The 24578-nt window shown below is 44.3% G+C and overlaps 1 protein-coding gene across 1 annotated transcript in view; it reads left to right on the top strand.

Moving 5' to 3' along the window:
- Nucleotides 1-24578, top strand: part of ptprsa (protein tyrosine phosphatase receptor type Sa) — a 201221-nt gene that overhangs the window by 49635 nt on the left and 127008 nt on the right. The window contains exons 3-4 of the mRNA XM_080014935.1: nt 17522-17667; nt 19371-19512. Coding sequence (XP_079871061.1) covers nt 17522-17667; nt 19371-19512 — 288 coding nt within the window. The remainder of the gene's footprint in view (nt 1-17521; nt 17668-19370; nt 19513-24578) is intronic.

Raw genomic sequence — 24578 nt, 5'->3', positions numbered from 1 at the left:
AAAATATAATAAAATAAAATAAAATAGAATAGATAAAGGAAATAGGCTTATGTATATGGGACTGACCTATGTATATGGGATAGGCTAATTATGTATATACAGATATGTGCATTAAAGTGGCATGTGAATAAAGTGAGGTAGTGTTTGTGAGATATCAACACAGTATACAACAGTACGGCGCAGCAATACGGTAACACCGAACCCAGAACAGTGACACCGTATATGGTACAGTATGCTACATACAGTACAGTGGGATAGTGTAGCCTATGTGTGTGGCTCAGTGAGGACCCCTGGTGAGGTCAGCATTGACAGTTCCTATGGCTTGTGGGAAAAAACTCTGTCTCAGTCTCTCTGTTCTCGCTGTGTGACTGCGGAGGCGCTTGCCTGACCGCAGCAGCTGAAACAGTCCGTTGTTGGGGTGATGAGGATCCTTCATGATCCTGCTGGCTCTGCTACTACACCTCCTGGTGGATAAGTCCTGCAGGGAGGGGAATGTAGTTCCAGTGGTACGTTCAGCTGAACGCACCACCCTCTGCACGGCCCACCTGTCCTGAGCAGTACAGTTGCCAAACCAGGCAGTGATGTTGCCTGTCAGGATGCTCTCCACCGCTCCACAGCAGAAGGACTTGAGGATCCTCACCGAGACCCGGAATTTCCTCAGCTGCCTGAGGTGGTAGAGACGCTGCCTCGCCTTTCTAACCAGAGCGTCTGTTTGTGTCTGTTCATGCTGTCCTATCAGAAATCTGCTGACCGAAACCAATTGAAGCCAATTTGGTGATGTTTGTGTATTTCACTAAGATGAAATAAAGAGAAAACTGAAATGACCAAACTTTCAATATCTTAGCTGACAACGTTGAAAAGACGTTGATGCTAGCCTTATGTACTTTTGAGCTGCCCCTCCCCCCGTGCACTGTCAGACTTCTGTGGCTGTTCTCCCTTCCTTCATCAATTTCCTCTTTTACCCTCTCTCTCTCTTTCACACATATGTCAGACACATGTTGTTTCACTCTCTTTTTGCCTGCCTGCCTGCCTGTCTTTCTTCCTATCTATCAGTGTCTCCGAACATAGTGCTCCATTGGCCAAGTGCCAAAACATCCCACCATTAAACCTTGTCTCCAACACCCTTTTGGCCCTCATTGCAGTTTCTCACTTGCCCATCCGAAACACAAACTTCAAAAATCCTCAGTCGGAAAACACCCCAAAGTAAATCAGTCGCGGTTTATGATAATAACACTCATTATAAAATCAACATGCTCCATGATACTTGGAAAAACGAATCACAAAGTCATCCCACACAACCGCTTCTTCCGTGAAGATTTCATTTGGTTTAAGTAAATTCCGTCATCTTCGTCATTTATTTTTAAGGCAGCGAAGCTGTTCTGCTTTCCATCACGCCTATAAAAGGGAAATTGTAGTTTTATGTGAACCAAATCATTCCTAAACAAACTGAGGTACATTATCATAAAAGCAGCACGTCGCTATTTTTCACAAGTTATTACCAATAAAACACGGCAAATATAATCCCCTCTCTCTGAAATCTGTCGAACGTCACTCAACAGTCAGAGAAATCGGGGTCGGGTGTTGAATTCATTAATTAATTCTCTTTGAAGTTGCAAAGCGCAATTTTTTTTCTATGTCCCTTAGAAGTACACACTCTCTCCCTCTTTTTCCTTGTTTCCTTCTTTACCTTGGACTTTCTCTAACTTTTCCGTTTGTTTCTCTTTCTTCCAAGTGTCTTAAAATCTTTCTCCTTCTTTCCTTCCTCTCTGCATAACTGTCTAATTTGGGCCAATACTTTCACATGTGTAAGTTCACCACTCTCAGACTACTGTAAGTTTACCAAGATTAGGACAATGCTGGGCCTCTGGCTTGTTTCCTTTTTCTCCGTTTTTTATCCGAAGAAGAGAACAAAGCTGCTCCTTCATCTATAATTTAATCGCTGGCACATGAGGGGGCGGCTCCCTGCCGAAGAAGTTGACTTGACCAACATATTGAAAAAGTATTGGTTTGGATCGTTGGTGCCACGCTACGCTGTGTCAATGAGCTGCACTTGTTCACTGGACACCCACACAGCCCTGTAGTTGTTGATCGGTTCGATGTCCCTTCCTGCCGTGCTTCTTGACAAGAACAAATCAATTGAATGTATTTGTAGACTTATGTGCGTCTTTGTCAAATGTACATTCTCTTACAAAGAAATAGGATCCTACAGAATTACTAGAGAAAGATTCTATAGCCTATTATAGGAAATATATTACACAATCGTATAGGATCCAATAGAAATCGTACTGTATGATATTTTGGGCCAATTCCTATATTCTGTATTATATAATTGATGATTAATTAATTAATTGATATGATTTAAATGCAATACTTTTAAAAGGTATTGCTATTAATTAGGCTAAAAGAGCACTAGTCCACAAATTACTTTGTTACGATATTATTTATTATAGAGTACTATTGGAATCCTATAGCAATTGTATGTATTTTTTTCAAATTTGTAGTAAAGCAAATATTTGCCACCCATCCTGTCAAACGACCAAAAAAGCGTTGTGCACATCAGAGCCTTACCCAACACTACAACACAATTGTCAGAGACCAGATACAATTGTAAAAGGGAAAAAACATTGCGGCCATTCTACTCTTTCCTGATGTTTTCATTTTAACATAGCCAAGCAGCCATTAGATGCAATATTCAACACGCTATATCTCTATTCTCGTACATCCGCCAGTGTTCCTCAAGTAGAGCTTCCTCCACTTTCGGGTTTAAACCAAAGTCAAAGGGCAGCGTTCACTGATCAGCCACAACATTAAAACCACCACTAATAACCACTAATATTGTGGAGGTCCCTCTTGTGGCGCCAAAACAGCTCTGCCATATCAGCCCTGATGAGGCATGAGCTCCACAAGACCTCTTAAGGTGTCCTGTGGTATCTGGCACCAAGACTCATGGATCGGGCTTGTTGTTCCAGCACATCCCACATATGCTTGATTGGATCAGACCCTAACCTCGGCCATCCACGTGGTGTAGAAGAAAATGTGATTCATCAGACCAAGCCACCTTCTTCCATTACTCCATGGTCCAGTTCTCACGTGCCCATTGTAGGCGCTTTCGACGGTGGACAGGGGTCATCATGGGCACTCTGACCGGTTTGTGGCTACGCAGCCCCATACGCAGCAGGCTGAGGTGCACTGTGTGTTCTGACACCTTTCTATCATAGCAGCATTCACTTTTTCAACAATTTGTTCTACAGTAGCTCTGGGGATTGGACCATAGGGATCAGACTTGCACGTGCATCAATGAGACTTGGGCATCCATGACCCTGTCACCAGTTCACTGGTTGTCCTTCCTTGGACCACTTTTGGTAGGTACTAACCACTGCATGCCGGGAACACCCCACAAGACCTGTCGCTTTGGAGATGCTCTGACCCAGTCGTCTAGCCAACACAATTATACCCTTGTCAAAGTTGCTCACATCCTTATGCTTGCTCATTTTCCCTCCTTCCAACACATCAACTTCAAGAACTGACTGTTCATTTGCTGCCGAATATATCCCACCCCTTGACAGGTGCCATTGGAATGAGATGAGCAATGTTATTCACTTCACCTGTCAGTGGTTTTAATGCTGTGGCTGATCCGTGTAGTTGCCCGTTGACCTATCAGTTTCATGTTCACTGTGTTTAATGGAAAATGCATTTACTCTCAATGCTGACTGTCGTTCACCATTGACCACTGGTTTGTTGCCGTATAATGCTGTTGAAAAGCAGCATGTCGCCAACACCATGGATCAAATAAATTTGCTCCAGGCGTTTTGCCCCCATGGAGCTATTACTGCTTTCATCTTTGTTCCTCACGCTCTCCAAGTTTCTTTGCAGTAGCATGGTCCAATAGTTTGAGTGAGAAGCTAGTTTGACGGCACAATTTGGGTGATTGAGGTGCGTGACAGGTGTTATCCCTCACTTTTTTGTGGATTTCTTTTTTCGAGACAAATTAATTCACAACACAGCCAAAGTGGCTCTTTGTAATGCCTACAAATACTTTGATTCACACTACCCATGTCCTGTGTACATCTTCAAAGGTTTCTGAATCCAGTGATTTGGTACAGAAAAATAATACTCCTCTAAATGCAAAACTTTATTGTAGATTATATTTTTCAAAACATTTCTCATAGCACTACACACAACAAAAGAAAACTGATGCAGCTCCTCTTAGTTGGTGTTATCAGGCATGATTTTATCAGAATTTTGTCAAAATATATAGCAGCCTAAAATATTTGTCTTTTTATCCTCTAAAGTTTCATTTCTATGTCATCTGTTCATTAAAAGACAGACAAAATGTATGTTGTTTTATCCTTTCCTTTCCAAGAGACTACCTTCCCTTGTTACATGTCCTCTTTCCCTGTAAATGTCAACCTAAATCACAGTCACAGATGTTCTCTTCATTTAACGAAGCTAACATGTGTCCGGTTTCTCTTGGTAGAAGAGAGAGTGAAAAACGAGTTTGGTTCCATATTAATTATTTCTAAATTTTGCCAATTTTAAAATCTGTCCTCCTCATCAGTCTGATTATTTCTCATTTTCTTTCCAAGGAGCAGGGTGTGTGTGTGTGTGTGTGTGTGTGTGTGTGTGTGTGTGTGTGTGTGTGTGTGTGTGTGTGTGTGTGTGTGTGTGTGTGTGTGTGTGTGTGTGTGTGTGTATGTATATATATATATATATATATATATATATATATATATATATATATATATATATATATATATATATATATACAGTCAATACTAGAAATGATGATGAACATTATTCCCATTGTGTTGACTGACTCAACTCATAGAACACACACTTGCTTTCAAATAATTTCATGGTCCATCATGCTGCCCCTGTGACTACCCCAGAGAACAAATCCCAATTAACCTTTCTTCCCCCCATGCTAATTGGAAAAGTGATTGTTTCATTTGCCGGTTAGCTTTGGTGACCTAGGCAAGGGTTAATATGGGAGACGCTGCTGGGCCAACTAAGTCCAGTCGAACTTGACCGCTGCTGTGATTAGTTTGGATTTCTACAACAATATAATTATATTGTTACAACTTTCTACAGGAAAAAGATGAGAATAGAATTAGGTCTGATGTAATAATTAAAAGTTCTTAATTTCTTTAAATGTAAATGTTTACGCCTGTCATTTTCTGGTTTTGCTTTAATTTGTCCCCCTCTAAGACCTCACCTATTTTCTCTTTTTCAATTTTGAGATTAATGGCAATGCAGAACAGCACAACACCGGAACACATTTTTTGACATGCAGTTCAAAATCACACACATAACCTCACTCCCCCGCGTTGCTCTCAAGATGCTCATCCAAAACATGGAACTTAAAGCATCAAATTCTGGTTGGAGAATTAATGGGCAGCGCCAATAAAAGACAGTAAACCTCCAACACCAACACTGGAAACTGATGGCACTTCAATCTATCACCTGTTTCTGCTCCTTCTTCTTCAGATTAGTCGCCTCCTTTTCTGTTTTTCAGGTCTATATTTCTCTCTCCAAAAACCTTTGGATTTCTTTGCCTCTCTTTCCCTCTGCCTCTATTTTTTTCTCTCGTCATTTATTTTTATGCATCTCGCCCCCATCCTTCTGCCTCTGTTCCTCTCCATCTGTCCCTCCCGCCCTCTCTCCAGCTTGGATCGTGTCTTCCCAGTGGTTGCCTGGTCTTTGCTCGGAGCGATTGCATGAGAAATCCTCCAGACAAGCACGAGTGCGAGGGCTTTTCACTGAAGGCACCCGTTTCCATAGCAATCGCTCTGGCCTGGGCAGCCAGTGAAAATTGGTCCTGATTGATGGGGCTTGGTTTAGGCCCGGGGGGGGTGGGGGGGGGGTGTTATGGTATGTGTTTTTAAGTGAAGCAAGGTGTGTATTTAAATATGTGCACCTCTTTTTTTATTGCCTGTGTTTGTGAGTGTGCAAAGTTGTGACATGTGGAAGTGTGTGTGTGTGTGTGTGTGTGTGTGTGTGTGTGTGTGTGTGTGTGTGTGTGTGTGTGTGTGTGTGTGTGTGTGTGAGCCTCTCTTTTGTTCAGCCCAGAGTGTTCAGCCCCCAACACAGAACTGTGATACCAACAGGAACCCTGTTGAGCTCTCTGGCTGCCCTCTCTCTCTCTCTCTCACACACGCTTTCATGCGCGCACACACGCACGCGCGTGTGCGCACACCTCTACATCAACCACAGACTCGTCTTCCAATTCCTTTCCTCCTCTCCACGGGTTTCCCCTAAAGACGCCAGGACAGGTGACACCTTGTCCACTTAAGCGTCCCAACTGAAAACAGGCGATTAGGGTACTCCCCCTATTTTTGATTCAGTTAGTGTATGTTTTTGCCAGGCAACCCTTGGCTGACCATCGCTGTGTGTTGAGTCATGTGTCTGCCTATTACCTAATGCAATAATCAGGTTTGATTTATGCTAAGCTTAGTCAGTTCGGTTCTGTAAATGTGTAACGTGTGGTGTTTTCTATGGGTGTCATCCCCAGCCTATTAGTACATGATACCATATACAGTAGACCTTGCATAACACATTTTACATAGACACTAGCCCATTTAGATCAACATTTAATCCCTTAACATACAGTAATACTCTGCTTTTAGATGTAGACAGTGAAATACACACAATGCCCAACACACCAGACAATATTGATCTTATGTACTCTGGAGTCCACATTTCCATCCTTATGTACATAAAATAATCGATTCAAGATTCAAGTTTTTTATTTATCGCATATATGATTACATTTACATCTAGAGATGCTTCCCCTTCATTCACGTTTGGTGAATGTAGCCTTGGCCAGGAGGAGTTGATGTCGTCAGACGGTATCCATCGTTCACTGGGTGTTTCGACCCTGAACCGCACAATCCACGGCGTTCAACGTCCCCGTTTCCTCATCGCAACGCGGCTCCGTCCGTCCGTCTCCCCGCCCCCTCCCCGTGCTCCGTCTCCGTCTCACCGCCCCCGCACCGCACCGCCCCCGGGCTCAACTTCCCTGTCCCTGTAATACCCTCCTGATGGTGGGTCGGCAGTGGTGGCCAAGTCACTGCCCATCTACTCCTCCTGGCTTCCAGCTAAGCTCCTCCCTGCTGTTCCATAACCAGCAAGAGGCTGTTTCTGCCGCCCATCCTACAAGCTGCTGTCTTTCTCTCCCTCCCGGTCATCCTACTGGCTGTGAGCATTCTCCACACGGACTGGGCAGGGAATCCTCTACAGCTGACCTAGACCAGGAACAGCCATGCCTGCCATCCTTTCCCCCTGCAGTCATGCAAGAGATCCTGGTATTTGGCGCTTTTTCTTTCAAAGGCCTGGTTGCACCCCTCTCCCCATGGGACTGTAAGTTCTATGAGGATGATCTTCTTTGCCTCTTCAGATCACAGTACCACATCTGGCCTCAGGGTTGTCTGGACAACCTGGGGGAACTGCAGTCTTCCTCCCAGGTCCACCTTCATTTCCCACAAACTGGCCTTTTATAGCAGGCTGTTTCTTGCTGTTGCTTTGGTTGGTAGATTTTCTCCTTCCTTTACAAACTTAATTTATGGTGTAGTTTTCCCATGTTGTTGGCGTTTCTTGCATCTCTCCTGCTCCAGGGTGTTAGCGAGTGTCATGAGCACCTTTTCATGGCACCACCTGTACCTTCCTTGGGTGAGTGCTACTTTACACCCCGACAGGATGTGTGCTATGGTGCCCCTCTCGCTGCAAAGCTTGCATAATAGGTCCTCTCTCATGATCCACTTGTGCAAGTTTGCTGGAGTCGGGAGTGTGTCATACACTGATCATAATAGGAAAGACATACAGAAAGGTTCCAATTTCCATAGATCTCCCCATGTGATCTTCCTCTTGGGTAGGTCCCATTTAGTCCAGGCTGCCTGGAACGCTAGCTCCACTGCCCTTGACCTTCGTCCTTCCTCCTCCAGGTTCCGTACTTCCTCCTGGATCATGGGTCTTCTGTCCTTGGTTCCTGCCTTCCCCTATTGTTGGAAATTAGTAGTTCCGAGACCCTGTATTCCTCTGCATGGCGTTCCAATGATGTCACGTAGCTTCAACATGCTGTCAGCTTGTGCAATACATGAGTCAGCTGCTCACTTGCTTCCTGATTGTTTGATGACGCCTGCATTTCTGACTAGTTCATCCTGGGAGTCTCTGTATGTCATTACGACTCTGCACTTTGCCACCTTAAATTCCTACACTATGGATGACAGAGGAAGTTGGAGCTGTCCTGATCTTATGTAGAGTTCTACTGAAGTGAAGCTTGGAGGGATTCCCAAGCATCTTCGGAGGTACTTATTGATCTTCTTCACTCCTTCTACGCTTGTCATAGAAACGTCATACACTGTCACCAGCTACATGAGTCTTGGCAGCGGCCCGTGTTGGTAAAGCCCTGATTTTTCAATCCCTCTCAGCCATTCCTCTGTCTGCTTTTCTGTAGTGGTGATGTTGTTCCTATCGGTAAGTGAATCGTCGAGCCACTTTCTGAGGCACTTGATTGGATTCTCCTCTATCGATGGAATCACTTCTCTGTGCACCTGCAACTTGAACCTGTTCATCAATGTACCTTTCCTGATCACCATACACCTGGATTTCTTTGTCTTAAACTTCATTCTGGCCCACATCGCCATGCGGCCCAGAAATGTTAGCAACCCTCGCCTCCACATGGGTTGTGCTTGTCACAGTAAGGTCATCCATGTAACCTCTTATTGGGGGTTGTCAGATGCCTGCTTCCATTTTTGGACCTCTGGCTTCTTTCCCAGCTGCTGTAATTCGAAGGTTCATACCCATGATGAAGAGGATGGGGGAGATTGTACAGCCAGTTACAATCCCTTTTTCCAGGTTTTGCCACTGAGTTGTAAAGTGGGCTGTTTTGAATCAAATTGTTTTGAAGTAGCTGGATTCTGCCAAAGGAATTGATGATCATTCCCTTGATGTGCTGAGGGATGTGGTAGTGGTCTAATGCTGCATGGATGAGGGTGTGAGATATTGAGCCATAGGCATTGGCCAAATCCAGCCAGACGACAGTCAGGTTGTCTTTGTTGGTTTTGACCTCCTGGATCATCTGACTGAGAACTCCGGTGTGTTCCAGGTATCCAAAGAAGCCTGGGATTCCACCTTTATGGATAGCGGTGTCGATGTATCCATTCTCTGTCATGTATGAGGTCATCCTCTTAGCCAGTACAGAAAGGAAGATTTTCTCTTCTAGCCTTAGTAGTGAGATTGTTCTAAATTGATCAATGGTTGAGGAGTTCTCTTCCTTTGGCACTGAACAGCCTTCTGCCTTCTTCCAACATGATGGAATGATGCCCTTCTTCCAAATCCTCTGTAACAGCTTCCACAGCCTCCGGAGGAGCATTGGGCATTTCTTATATACCTTAAAGGGTATCCGCTTGGGCCAGGGGCAGGTCCTGTTCTGGCCTTCTTCACTACATTTTGGACTTCCTTCCAGGATGGTTCGCTGATGTTGAGCTCTTTTCCAGGTGTTTCAATTCCGTCAATGTTTGGGTTGGCATCCAGGGCTTGGTTTCTGGAGATGTCATTGTGGGTCTCCCTCAAGAACGCTTTCACATCTTCTTTGGGGCTAGTCAGCCTTCCAGATTTTGCCTTACCCAGTAGTGTTCTGGTGAATCGGAAAGGGTCTTTGGTGAACTCTGCTCTTTTGTTCTCCCTATCCTTCCTTCTTTTCCAAATGCTTTCTGCTCTTCTGAGTCTGCAGAGATGTTCCCAGAGTTGGCACTTCATATCCTTGATGCCTTCTCTTTCATCAACCGGGCTTTTTTTGAAACGTTTGTGGAGTGTCTTAATTTCTTCCCTCAAGCGATGGATTTCCCTTTCTCTTCTGCTTGGCTGGTGTGCAGTCTTGATGTTACCTTTCTTGTCCTTCATTCCAAAACGCTCCCTTGCCAGATTGTATGTTATTGTTGTGAAAGTACTGACTTTCTGCTCTGTGTCCCTGCTAGTGTGGCTTCTAGCACTTTTTTGAGGTCTTGGTCTAGTTGGTACCAATCCTTGGTATCGCTTGTCTTGGGCCAATTGATTCGTTCCCTCACAGGGTGGGTTTGGCTCTCTGGGGTTGCATTAGGTGGGTCCCTCCTGAGGTCCTGAGGTGACACAGGTGCTGAGAGATCAGCATATGTATATGCAGTGAAATGTCATCGCAACACACCCGGACATTATGCACAATAAGTACTAACACAATTGCTAACTAATTATTGACTATTTAAACAAACTGATTCCTAAAACGTAATTCAGTTAGTAATAGAATAAAATACGAGTAAAAAGGTAATATACTGAATAGGAATACAAAATAGAAATAAAAGGACTAGACTATTATCAATATACAGATATGAGCAGTAAAGTAGCATGTGAATAAAGTGAGGTAGCGTATGTAGAGATATACAGTACAGTATAACTGTACAGCACAGCAATACAGTAACACTGAACAGAACAGCAATACAGCACAGTATGCAGTAACCCAGTACAGTAACATGCAACATACAGTACAGTAAGGCAGTGGAGCCTATGTGTGTGTCTCAGTGAGGGCCCCTGGTGAGTTCAGCATTGACAGTGATAATGGCTTGCGGGAAGAAACTCTGTCTCAGTCTCTGTGTCCTCACTGTGTGACTGCGGAGGCGCTTGCCCAACCGCAGCAGCTGGAACAGTGCGTTGTTGGGGTGGTGAGGATCCTTCATGTCCTTGCTGGCTCTGCTACTACACCTCCTGGTGTATAAGTCCTGCAGGGAGGGGAGGTTAGTTCCAGTGGTATGTCCGGCTGAACGGACCACCCTCTGCACAGCCCGCCTGTCCTGGAGGGTCCTGTGTTCAGGGTGAGGGTGCTGGACATGTGCCTCCCCACCCTAACCACCTGGGGCTTGGTTGTGAGCATTGAAGTCCAGGATCCAGGCAACAGCGGAGTGTTCAGTCCTAGCTCCTGCAGCTTGAAAGCCAGTCTGGTGGGGACTATGGTATTGAAAGCTGATCTGTAGTAGATGAGCAGCAATCTCACATAGACCCCCTTCCGTCCATCAAGGTGAGTGAATGTAGTGTGCAGTACCTGGGAGACCATGTCATCCGTAGATCTGTTCGGCCGGTACGCAAATTGCAGCAGGTTAACGGTGCAGGGGAGGGAGGCGCAGATGTAATCCTTAATCAGCCTCTCGAAGAACTTCATGACCACCGAGGTAAGGGCCACTGGATGGTCGTCATTCAAGCAGGCTGGAGAGGCAATCTTCAGGACAGGGATGATCGGGATCTCTTGAAGCAGGACGGGACCACCGACAACGCCAGGGAGCTGTTGAATATCCTAGTGATCACCGGGGCTAGCTGGTTAGCACAGGTCTACAGTACTCACCCATATACTGTCTGCCATCTGGGCCTGCAGCTTTCCTGGTGTTCACACGCATCAGAGCCCCCCTGACATCGTACTCAAACATTGAGAGTGTGGGCTCATCCCCAGTGGTATAACTCCAAATTAGCCAGCAAGCTAGCGGTGTTGTTGCCAGCCTCAAATAAAAGGAGTTCAGTTCATTGACTAGAGAGGTGTCCAGACTCGTGGCTGGGGAGGGGCTGCTCTTGTAGTTCGTAATAGTCTGTTGCTCCATCTGTAGCTCCACTGTGTCTCTGTATGTCCATTTAGCGTCCTTCACAGCCCTCCGCAGTTTGTATGACGCCACTTTGTAATTGTCCATATTTCCGGATACAAGACCAATGTTCTAAGCAGCTGTGTGAGCATTCAGAGTGGCGTGAATGGATTTATCAACCCACGGTGTCTTTCACAGTGGGAACGATGCTGTCCGCAAACGTAGCTCTGAAGCTCGTAGTTACTTCAGTAAACTCGCTGAAGTCACTGGAGCTTGACTGGAACTTGTCCCAGTCGACGTCACTCAGAGCGTCCTGAAGCACGGCCTCTGATTGATCTGACCACCACTTTACGTCATTCATCGCTACCGTTCCACGTACGATGCACGGCCTGTAAACAGGAAGTAACAAGATGGTAGCGTAATCGTCTTTCCCGAAAGCAGGGAGCAAGATGGCCTTGTATCCATTCTTGTATGGTGTGTAGCAGTGGTCCAAAGTTATATCTCCCCTGGTGGCACATGTGATGTGTTGGTGGAAATTAGGCAGAACTTTTTAAAGGTTAGCCCTGTTAAAGTCCCAGCGACCACCTGAGCAGCGTCTGAATGTTTGTTTTGAAGCCCGCAACACATCATATAGGTCCAATAGTGCTGTGTTGGTGTCTGCTTGCGGTGGAATAAAAACAGCTGTGATGATGACCGTGCTGAATTCCCGGGGAAGGTAGAATGGACGGCATGAGTTGGTCAGCTGTTCCAGGTTCGGCGAGCAGGAGCGGGAGAGAGTCTTGATGTTGTTGGGTTTACACAAGCTGCGGTTGATCATGAGACAGACTCCCCAACTACCCCGATCTGTCGGTGCGGAACACTGAGAAGGCCTCAGCTGGACGAATGGCTTGATCCGGCACCAGCGGGTTTAGCCATGTCTCGGTCAGGCAGAGGACGCAACAGTTTCTGGCATCCCATTGGAATGTAATCCTCGCTCGAAGGTCATCCATCTTGTTCTCCAGGGACTGGACATTGGCAAGGAGGATGCTTGGCAGAGGTGGACAGTAACGTTGTGTCCTCAATCTGGTCCGAATGCCGCCTCGCTTACCGCGGTGCTTCCTCTATTGGCCCACCCGTGGAACAGCGACTGCATTGTTGTGGGTTGAGGTGTTGGCATGTAAAATCTCCACCGGCCACTCTGGATCAGCAGATAAAATGTCCCAAAGTTGTTCTTTCATGGAATTCTTTGTATCGTAGGAGATCACTGCCAATGAGTTTTTGACAGACATAGTGATGTAAAACAAAAAAAAAGACTAAAATGTGAGTAATCTACAGCAGGTCCATAAGGTAACGTTGCAATAGGTTGAAACTCTACCATCATTGGAAATCCTACTCTTTCTCTAAGAGACTGACAATGCAGTAGAGGAATAGCTTCTTGTCTCATGTCATTTGTATTTGAATTTCCAGCCACATCTCGAGATAGAATCCTTACCCAAGTGCCACACAAGATCTAACACAAAGATAGAATTATTTTGTTAGTACTAATACCTACAGTATAATGGGGCTCAATATAACCGGCAAACCACAACAGGGAAAAAAGAAAAAGTAAGTAAAAACTGCCTCAATTTGCTGTGAAAGGTATGTATTTCCAGCAAGATGGATGACAATTGGCCTTTTTTCCCCATCTTTTGACCACTTTGTCAGAGAATGACTCCATGTAATTTTGTCCTCCACTTTCCTAAATCAGAGGGATAATGGCTCCTATTTCTGCCCCCCACCCCTCTCTCCACATACACACAGATCGATTACAGTGTTAGTTATACAGATGGAGCTCTCCTCATCCTCTATCATCTGATTTCCCCACAAACCAGACGGAAAACAACAAAGTATAGCAAATTGAGCCGTCTTGGGTCTGAGTTCCTCCACCTCTCACCTGTTGTGAGAATATTACCAACGTGCTGGCGGGGCTGGCTTATCTGGGCCAACAGAGGCACAGGTCACTAGCAGGTGGTTGTTACATTAGCAAAACAAACGTCTGCATGCACAGTGTGAGCGAGCACCTTCCCTTTCCTTCACAGTGTTTGCCTTGCTATGCCTTATTCTGGGGGCCTGTGAAGTCAGCTGGGGACCCGTCCCTGGTTCTTTTTTGTTGGGTTCCTGGTCCCCCGTCAGGAAGATAAAAACCTTTTTTGTGTGCTTATCTGGGCAAAGGCACACTGACATCCAATACTAAACCTGACAAGGGAAGCAGTGTTCCTAACACCAGTCCTGGTAACATTATCAAATGCTTTTAAGTATGGCCGCATTTGTCTATGTGTATTACGATACTTGGGTTGAAGGAATTTATTGTTTGTCAGTAGGTTGTCCTGCATAGGACTACATACACATGTGTACACACTTCTATTGCACCATTCCATTCCTTATTCAATGGACATAATTGATGTGATTTCATGTAGAAATATCAAGTCCAAAGAGAACAAGTTTGACTTTTGATAGAATGTGGCCTCCCTCCAGATATGATGTATTAGCTTAATAAAGATGTCAACAATATGTTGCTATAGCACTTGTGCCCATGTTTGCGGGTGGTTGTTAAGGCTGTCGAGGCAACCCCGTCATTAAGACATTCTCCATTCAAATCCCACTTCACCCAATCGTATAAGACATTGACGTGCGAACTGTTGTATTTAATTCATGCTGAACGATTATGGCATGTTAAAGTTCCAGCTTAATAACTTTTATCTATATATAAATATTGTCGGTATAAATTGTCGCATATTGCACGGTGTGGTCTTTGACAGCACTCAGCGCAACAAGTAATTAGAAAGCACTTTGTGACCTGAATGCTGCCTTTCACAATTCCATCACACAAATACTGGCTGTTTGGCGTCAGAGGTCACACAATAAAGAAAGGGTCAAACTCAACAGTAATGGGGAGGAGAACCCCTGAGGCACAAACCCGAGGAAATTTGAAAAAGGTTAATTGCTCTCATCATAGTTGGAACACATTCTCACACAAACAGCTATAATTACTAGTAAAAGACTGTCATAGGGCATCATGCAACAGGCAAACATTTTCTTGACTTACCTATGCCTTCCCCTGCAACAGGACCGCCTCAAACTGTGTTTGAGGGTAACTATATGAACACCCACACACACATACTGTACATACCCAGAAAGGACCTGCTCTTAACGGCGACACTTTTAACTGCTCCACTTTATCAGCTTGTACTCCGCTATTCTCTCTGTTCTCCTTGGCCTGTAAAGCGTTGCCCCAGGGCAAGTATGGCGGCAATGTTGGGTGTTTATGCACTCTGGAAACAACAGGGCTTGCATCTAGACCAGGCTTTATATAAGCCTGAGAGCATGTGTGTTTTTATTGCAACAACACCACCCGATTTAAGATAAATTTTGTTTGTATCTTCGCACACAGATAAAGTTATTACAGAGTTGCTAAACTGGGACTAGTGACTGTAGCCACAGAACTTCTTTGTCTCCGTCTCAACCCAGAACAAAGGGTCACACTGAGTTACAGTAGGTCAAATGAAGGAGGAGAGAGGAATTCTGTGCTAGATACCCCGGATTTCATTTCAGCTGAATGCTGTTTTGTGTTTTAGGGAGGAAGTCTAACTGAAAGAGGTTGGTGGTATTCTGTATGGATTGGATCTAGTTGAATTCCAGTTGAAAAGTCTCAGGAATGCTATATAAAGCCACCAAATATTATTTTCTAGACACTTTTTTTAATCTTCTGTTGGTCAATATTTCTATGTGTCTGGAAATGGCTACTTATTTCCAGAATTGTTTCATAACCATTTTCTTCCATTTGTTCTTTTACAGAAAGTTTTAGCCCTATTTAATTGAAAAAAAAACAAAAAAAAAACAGTTGATTCACAAAACTATGGGATGACTTCCAGAGGCACTGTTACTTAGGGATAAAACTGTCTTATGAAACAATAATTACTTTATTAGGACTCTCGCGTCCTTCCCTTATCGAATGTGTATCACTCTACCAATTAAGGAATGTTTGTGAAATAGCAAGTGATCAGGGTAGAAAAAACCTTTCCCCAACATGCTCCAATCCAAGATGTTGGGTAGGAAATGCGTGACAGTGTAGAAACAGCACACAGATAAACCTTGGGTTTGATATCAGTTGTGATGGTTGTAAATGTGTGAGATTTTACAAGGGATAAGAGACATGTGAGAGGCATGTGAGAGCTGTCCGCATAGTGTATGTAGGGGACATTTTCAAGCTGTCACCACCTCAAGTGTACTATGCATGTTTTTTGAGGTCCCAAGTGAAATACAAGCTCTTGAATGTTCTGCTTGTGCACATTGACTCAGACCGTTAGTCCAATGGTGGTCCAACGTCACACCGTTAGTCTAATGGTGGTCCAGTGTCCATTCCTGACCATCTAATTTTCCACTTCACTGTTTTGGGAACTCTAAAGCGTAATCCTTGTGGCAGGAAATGTCATTTTTAGGGTTCCCACAAACCCTTGCCTCATCTTACTGTGGTATTGCCAGATATAGAGGCACATTCAGTAAAGGCACCTTGGACTAACATGGCTTTGTAGAGAGCTGGATTCCCCGAGAGAGACATGTCCGCCCCACAGCTATCTGCTCTGCTTCTGGATCAAAGACAGAGAGTCCCGTTTGATGTTCAGGGACACTGCGGGACTTTCCTCATTGGATATGCGTGTGATTTTGGTGTATAATGGTTAGGTATTTGGTTTTGCTTGTGTGTCAAGTGCTGTGTTGTGTTATCCATTGTAAAGTGTATCTACCGTAACCAACCCTTGCAGCTTCATAGGTAATGCACCATCAGCCATCAGTTGATCCCTGGTAGAGCTTGGCGACAGTTTGACTTCTGTGCTCTGTGTTCCGTGACAACAATCTTGTTGATAAAATAGTGAAGACTGGCTTCTATGATTTAGCAATCACTGTGGCCTCTAGTATACTCTGCCTGTAATGCTTGCATCAGACAAAATGTGTGTATAGTAAGTGTATGTGGGAGTGTATAACATGAGGTGAACTTAACACACAATGTCTCTGCTTTCCTGAGGCAGTACTCTCACCCCTTTTCTTACCCGACTCATGTTCTCCCCTTTATTCCCTCCATCTCTCTCTCTCTCTCTCTGGCCAGTAATGAATGCAGGAACTCTCCTTCATGTGTGTTTAGCAGGGCCCAGGGAGCAGTGTCGACCCACGGTCCCTTAATTATTAATCCTGCATTACGTGCTGCTCGTTTGATCATACTCTCATATCTGTGTGCTTTAGATTTAACAAGTTCCCCAAGAGGCTCTCCACTCTCTCCACTTCTGCCTCTCTCTGCCTGTTCTCCGCATGTTCTCCATCTCTCCAACTCTCTCCCTTACCCTCTAGCTCTCTCTAGCCCTCTCTCTCTGTCTTGAGCCTGTCCACCATCACCAATTCTCCACCCTTCTCCTCACCGAGAGATGGGTGAGAAATTCCCCAACCCTGTCCAAACAACAGTTTGGTTGAGGTATTCATTCCAAACCTTCTGAAGTACAATCAACTAGGGCTGAGCAATATGGAATTGGGGCGATAGGTATTAATATTTATTATCACTGCATCTCATTGGTGAACTGTGCTTCATTACATAGGGGCTGTACTATTTTATCTATCTATCTATCTATCTATCTATCTATCTATCTATCTATCTATCTATCTATCTATCTATCTATCTATCTATCTATCTATCTATCTATCTATCTATCTATCTATCTATCTATCTATCTATCTATCTATCTATCCATCTATCCATCTATCTTTTTATGTGTGTGAGATTAAAAGGAATGTGCTTATTTAGTGGCATCTCTAAAGAAACTGGTTTAGCGTTGTTGACCCTACTCTTTCCTGGCTCCTGCTAATCTTTCTCTCCTTTTTTTGTTCCATCTCACTCTTCTATCTATCTGTCTCTCTCTCACAAGCTCCTCCACGGTTCAGTAAAGTTCCTGTCGACCAGATTGGTGTGTCGGGGGGCGTGGTCTCCTTTGTGTGCCAGGCAACGGGTGACCCCAAGCCGAGGGTGAGCTGGAACAAGAAAGGCAAGAAGGTGAACTCCCAGCGCATAGAGGTGAGTCCGCAGCTTCCGGCACTCACGACTGCCCGATGCACACGTAGAGGGTACCCATCTCACTTGACAACAGCCATTTGTCTTGTGGAGGTGGATCAATTTAGGATGAAAAGGTGCAGGGAGGCTGGAGAGAAGAGAAGAAAGAGAAGAGAAGAAGAAAATAAGTAATGACTTTTCTCCAGAGTGATTAGTTGCCTTTTTAAGGGTATCTAAGCAGTTGTTAAAATTGAGCAAAGCAATAATTTTCATAATTTCTCTTTGATTTCAGACACTAAGTCCAGTGTTTGAAAATGGTTGGCACCGTTTTGAATGTCTCCCACACAGATCATGAAAGCAATAGTTCAGCGGGGTTAGCCAACCCTCTGACTGTTTTGAACGTCAGTATTTCTTTAACTTTACACCCTGGCACCCAGTGCTGTCTTTTTCCACACACAGCCTTGTCCAAGTGTTATTTATGGTGTGTGTTGTTTGGTTTTCCACTGGGATGCCAGATGGTGTCCCTAAAAGTCCTGATTGATATTATGTGTCTCTTAATTAAAAAGTTGCTCTCAGTAATGCACCAGCAGCATGTTGCACACGCCTCCGACAGGGAGAAGAGATGGCGGCAGGGACAGTACCTCGACAGATGACAGAAATCGACAACAACAAGAAAGAAGGAGACATGTCATGTTTGTGTGTTTGCTTTCGCTGCATGCTAAGTGGCGTACAAAGCCCAGGGCAGCGAGAGGAACAGTGCTGAACTCTTTCTGGATTGGACTTCTTTGCTCCTTGAAGCACTAAATTTGTAAAGAGGTTTTGAAGTGGTTATGTTAAAGTTTTTTTCCTTCTGTTTCAGCCTCTGGGCGTTTGCTTTGATATTTATCTTGCGTTGCTCTCGCGGTGTTGTTAGCCTAATTAGCAGGCTGAGCCTTAAGGACTTACTGCAATGCACCGTTCCGTTCGCTCCCTCCGTAACCAAGCTGAACTCAAAAGATGGAATCACCTGCATTTCCACATCAAAAGACAAAGTTTCCACCTCTGGATGGGTTCTCTCAAAAAGATAAAACTCATCGTCTCCTTTTCCTTTGCCTCCAATGGCTCCTCCTACCCGAGGGAAGGGACTTCCACTATCAACTGGTTACCACTGACAACCATTTGCAGATTTAAAAAAAACAAACAAATGCAGATGTATTTTTATTTTGCTTTAAAATTTGGACATCCTGCTATGAGGAAGGGGATTTTCTAACATTTACCACATTCTGAAGTGCTTTTAACACGTAGATTCAACTCAGGGTCTTTACTAAGTGCAAAGGGGCATAAAATAAATTCAAGAAAGTTGAATAAAGCAAAGAAATGTGCTTCAGTACCTCAAAGATTTGGACACATGCTGCATAGGAAACTAACTAGTATACTGGCAAATGCAACTATATTAGTACAAGAACAAGTAGTACTCAAATAGGATGACATACTACATCTGGTGAAATATCGTATTATGCAAACACGGCACACTACGCTGGAAGGTGTATCCCACAATGCATTGTGAGGGCAAGATGCTGGTATAAGTTTCTGTGCAGTGTCATCTTTCTTTTTACTCACATTCCAAAGTACGCTAGATGGCGTGTGAATGTAAAGCACATTGTACACCATTCTGGACCCAGCTCACTTTCCAGAATATATCCCCCGCCATTCACACATACCCACCGTCTCTTTTTCTGACTCTGCAGACCATAGAGTTCGACGAGGGCGCCGGTGCTGTGCTCCGTATCCAGCCGCTGCGGGCGCCGCGCGACGAGAACATCTACGAGTGTTTGGCCGAGAACAGCGAGGGCGAGATCACTGTCAACGCAAAGCTGTCCATCATCAGAGGTGAGTCATGCCCCCCATCCACATGGTAGCGAGAAAACTGCATTCAGAACTAAAAAATATATATTGTATTTGATCACTGTTGACAAATCCAATTTTCTCACTCAAGTCGCTGCTGAGGCAGCCGAGTCAGCGGCAGAATCCTCTGGCAGGTTCGGTGTGCATCGGTCCAAAAAGCACAGAGAGCTTTTCCCCCTTATATTGAATGAATATAATTAATCAGGGACTTGTCCATACAAGGGCCGCAATCAACTATCTATTCACAGTAGAGCCATTCCTCTTTTTTTTGGTGAGGAGGACACATGGCAGCCAGGATTCGGCTGGAGGGTGAGGGGTGTCAGTGACACATACCTGACAGAAGATCTCTGGATGAAAGGGCTTGATTGGTCAGTTTATCTGTCGACTGGCAGGTGTGTGGTGGGGGTGGGAGGCCACACGGAGCCAACGTCCATCGTGGGAACGATCAACAGATGCAGGGTGTTGAAGAGATACAATTATTTTTAACAATAGTTTAGATTCAGCCTAGTTGTGATGACTGTAATTAGCGTGTAGAGGTCACAGTGCACACACACACTCCTTTTAACCACATTTCCTCCTGCGAAACGGACATGTTCATACCATTTTTCCTTTTTCATGTTTCCCTCTCTCTCACACACACACACACACACACACACACACAATCACACTTACACACAAAATCTGTCTTTTCTCTCTTTTCTCCCACGACCATCTGCCTTGTTTTTTCTGGGCTGTCTGGAGCAGGGCTGGCTGGCTGGTTAGTTTACCACCTGACTGATTATCCGACTTGCCTGACAACACGCTAGTGCGGCCCCCATGGCTTGTAGACCCCCTGGCAGCGTGCGGAGCAGGGCTAATTGGAGAAATTGGCAACCTGCTTGCTGTGCTATTTATTGTTAGCATCAATCAGCCAGCACTGGTTTGTGAACCAGGCTTGTAGTTTTGTTTTATTAACATGGACACTTCATGAAGCTGTTACACCACATTAACATTACATTTGCGACTGGACAATTATATTTTGCCCTGTCGGTGTTGTCAACCGGGGAGGTGAAAGAGCAGTTCAGTGTGTGACTTAAGGACAACGAACTAGACATTGTTGATCTAATATTGTATATGTTATTGTTGATCTAATATTAAATAGTTTTTTACGCTATATGCAGGCAATTTATCCTGCTTCCCATGTGTTGGATATGAGTCATCAGGGTCATCATAACATTTTGCGGATAAGATTCATCCAAAATAGAAGAGACCAGAAACGTTTTAGACACAACCTTCTAAACTGCCTCTCCATTGTTCTTAGAACAAAAACATCTGTGTGGAGATGAAACCCCCCCAACCTTGTATACCCTTCCATTTTGAGAAACCTCAAATTATGCTTTAGGCTTTTTTTTTGTCAACATGCAACCAAAAACTCTATATTTGAAATGTACCAAATGCCCTCTAGCATAGAAGTGGACTCAAATAGAATGAAAACCAACTGAAGGTCTAGACAAGGTGGTAAGACGTGCATAACACATCTAAGACTTTAGGCACTGTATGTGTGTGTGTTCGTGTGTGTGTGTGTGTGTGTGTGTGTGTGTGTGTGTGTGTGTATGTGTGTGTGTTCGTGTGTGTGTGTGTGTGTGTGTGTGTGTGTGTGTGTGTGTGTGTGTGTGTGTGTGGTTGCAATGCCTGTGGTTTCCCTTAGGGTCATTTTCTTTTATTTTAAGCCATAATGTGTCAGAAATGGAAGACACAAATAAATAGAATGAGATTTGAAATAATGTTAAGAAACAAATGAGTGAAGGTTATTTGTTTGTACAAATACATACAGTAAAAAGAGTAATAGGTGAGTACTTTAACAAGATCATGGCTTTGCCTGAACCTCCACATACAAATAAGTACATGTACATTAATAGAGAATGTGTGCTGTTTTAGTGGATGATCCAAGACTGTTATGAGATGAGGTATTTAAAGGCTTATACTGTCTATACTTGGAAAAATTAAGCAAAATGAAGAACTGAATAGAGAGAAAAGACAATTTCAGGAGGTGGTCGGAAAAGGAGGCGGTAGCCCCCGTTACTCATCATGTAACGGTCAGCCCCGTTACGTGATGAGTGTATGGGGGGGGTTGCTGGGAACTGGTCCCAACCAAATTGGGAGCCAGCAGGTGCTTCTTGCAGCCCCTGGCGGATATCGTCCTTCACACGTGGTTGGTGTCTTTGCCTTCCAGCCTACACAGTGGAGGGGTAGCACAGTCATGTACTGGCGTTACGTAATTACATTACCAAAAAGGATCGCTGTAATCTGCTAGTTACAGAGAAATTATGCTGATTAGATTACAAGTATTAAAAATTCTCTGACGGTTAGGTTCAACTGTATTCATCAAACATCTAAACTGGACAGCTTTCATTCTCCCCATACACATATTTTAGACTAAAACCTACAGTTCTGCCAAAGTAATTTCAGCTGCTGGAGAGTTGGTGTATGTGTGTCTAGAAAGTCAGGTGTGTGTATGTGAACAAAAGCAAGGCAATCTATAACAACAAAGTAAGTCAAGGTTATTGTGAGTGTGACAGCGTGGGATTTTCTCCCAAGGCAGAAGGCAAAAATCTGTAGGTGTGGGCTCACTGTGAAATCCCTGGTAAAACTGCATGTGGTATGTATCAGGTGGAAGGTTAAGGTAGGTGTGTGTGTGTGTGTGTGTGTGTGTGTGTGTGTGTGTGTGTGTGTGTGTGTGTGTGTGTGTGTGTGTGTGTGTGTGTCTGTGTGTGTGTGTGTGTGTGTGTGTGTGTGTGTGTGTGTGTGTGTGTGGCGTGTATGTGTCTCAAAGACGCACGTGTTGGAAGAGCAACACCAGACATAATACAGCAGAGGAAAAAGGCAGAACACAGAGGAAGTGAAGTAGGAGTGGATTGAGGTGAAGAAAAGTGGGAATAGAGAACATGACAAGCGTAACAGAGAAGGTGAGGATGAAAAACGACCAAAAGAAGAGATGAAAATGGCACAAAAGAAGAAGAGAAGCAGCAGAGTAAATAAAGAGAGAGCGAGACATAGACCCTGGCCACAGATGAAAGGAGGCAGCGGCTCCTTGGTGTGGGGGCTGGTGAAGAGGACAATGGGGGAAACAAGGGATCTTACAACAGGGGCTGAGGATTATGGGATATGGAACGAGACACAAGGGACACATGCACGGTGAATCCGGCAGGGGAGGCCAGAAGTGGGTCGGCGTGGTGGGAGAGAAGGAGGAGGAGGAGGGTTGAACGTCTGTTGACACTCGTCAACACTGCGCTACACAATAAGGATCTTGGCTAAACGTGCACACGTCTAAACACAGGGGCGCATAATTAACGTGCACCAAGGGTGTCATGAAGCCCATTGCTTCATGAAACACACAAATTAAGGCATCTCCATGAATACATGTAGAAGTGCACACACAAAAGGGGTCAGGGTAAGCAGACACATTGTTTAGAAAGAAAATGTACACATGATCGTCGGGCTGGGTTTTTATTTGAACATTTTACAACCATTTTCCACATGATTCAAATTGTTGCAAATGGATGTAAATATTAAATTTTTTTATCAGACAGAATTTCAAATGCATGTCGCATGTCAAATGGTACATTTAAAAGTTGGTAGCAATAGTCATAAAATGTCAATAAAATCATAAAATGTCAATCTATTGATATAGAATTGTATTGTAAGCCATCTGAAATCACGAGATCCTGCACAATACCCAGCCCTACATGATACTAGGAGCAGGAATGCTTTTCCAACCCTGTTTGAAAATGGTTTAATGTGATTTATGTGAGAATGTGACTAATTAAAGACATTAATGACATATTAATTACATACTTTTATGTACATTCTAAGAGAAACATGTTAAAATACAGATTAAAGCGTATTTTCACTGGAAAAGCATACACACATACACACACACACACACACACACGCGCGCACACACACACACACACACACACACCGAATTAGTGCCAGTGTGGTTTTTTTGTTTCTGGTGTGTTTTTTACACACACACACACACATACACACACACACACACACATACAGGCATTCCATATACACAAAAAAAGATATATGGTACATACTGCTGTGAGGAACAGCAAAACAGAAAACATAATTACACACACTGCCCCAATCACACCACACACTTACAAGCAGACTGAAACGCACACACATCCATGGCGTGCTAGATTGTCACATGCCCCAGCAGCTCTCTTGTGTCCTGTTGTGAACTCATCTACCATGACAGCAGGTGGGCTCTGTCTGCCTCTGTACTTTGGAATAGAATCAACAATGGCAGAACATTACAAATTCGTTCACCACACACCACACATAAACACAGTCACACATAAACACACACAAAGACACTTACAGTAGGCACCGAACAAAAACAGCAGTTGTGGACACAGAAAAACGCTCACACAGAGGACAAAGGAATATACAGTACATGCACACAAACACAGACTCACATTCAAACATAATTAGCACACATATGATAATGTGCATACCAGCACAGACACACACACACTGTTCATCCTAAAAGGTCTGCATACATATTCATGTCGTGACTGCAACGTGCATGAACACACACACACATACAGACACCAGCAGGCTTCCTCCAGCGTTTTCCTATTTTGACCCCTGTCCCCCTACTGGTGTTATTTGGGACTGCTCCAGCAGGGGGTCTGTGGGAGGCAGAGTCTTGTTTGAGAATGAGTGGGAGTGGAGGTTGAGGAAAGGTGAATGGAGGTACGATGGAGGTGGAGGTGCAGTTGATGAGAAGGCCTCCAATGGCCTTCATGGCCTCCATGGATGAATACCTGGGGGATCATCTGGCTGCAAGAAGTAGTGAGTGACATAGTAGTAGTGAATACAGGTTCTGGTGGAGTCCTTGTAGAGGTTCACACATGAGGGTGGATGTATATTTGCCTTTGTGGATATGGTTTCTTTTAAAAAAAAAAAATTTTCATTAAGACTGACAAGAATACATGTATGGATGTCATAGACAGAACAGAACATGGGCATGTAGTGTGCAGGGGACTTATTGTTTT

The sequence above is a fragment of the Zeus faber genome (assembly GCF_960531495.2).
Source record: "Zeus faber genome assembly, chromosome: 1".
NCBI classification, from domain to species: Eukaryota; Metazoa; Chordata; class Actinopteri; order Zeiformes; family Zeidae; genus Zeus; species Zeus faber.
This window is presented reverse-complemented; position numbering and strand designations above follow the sequence as displayed.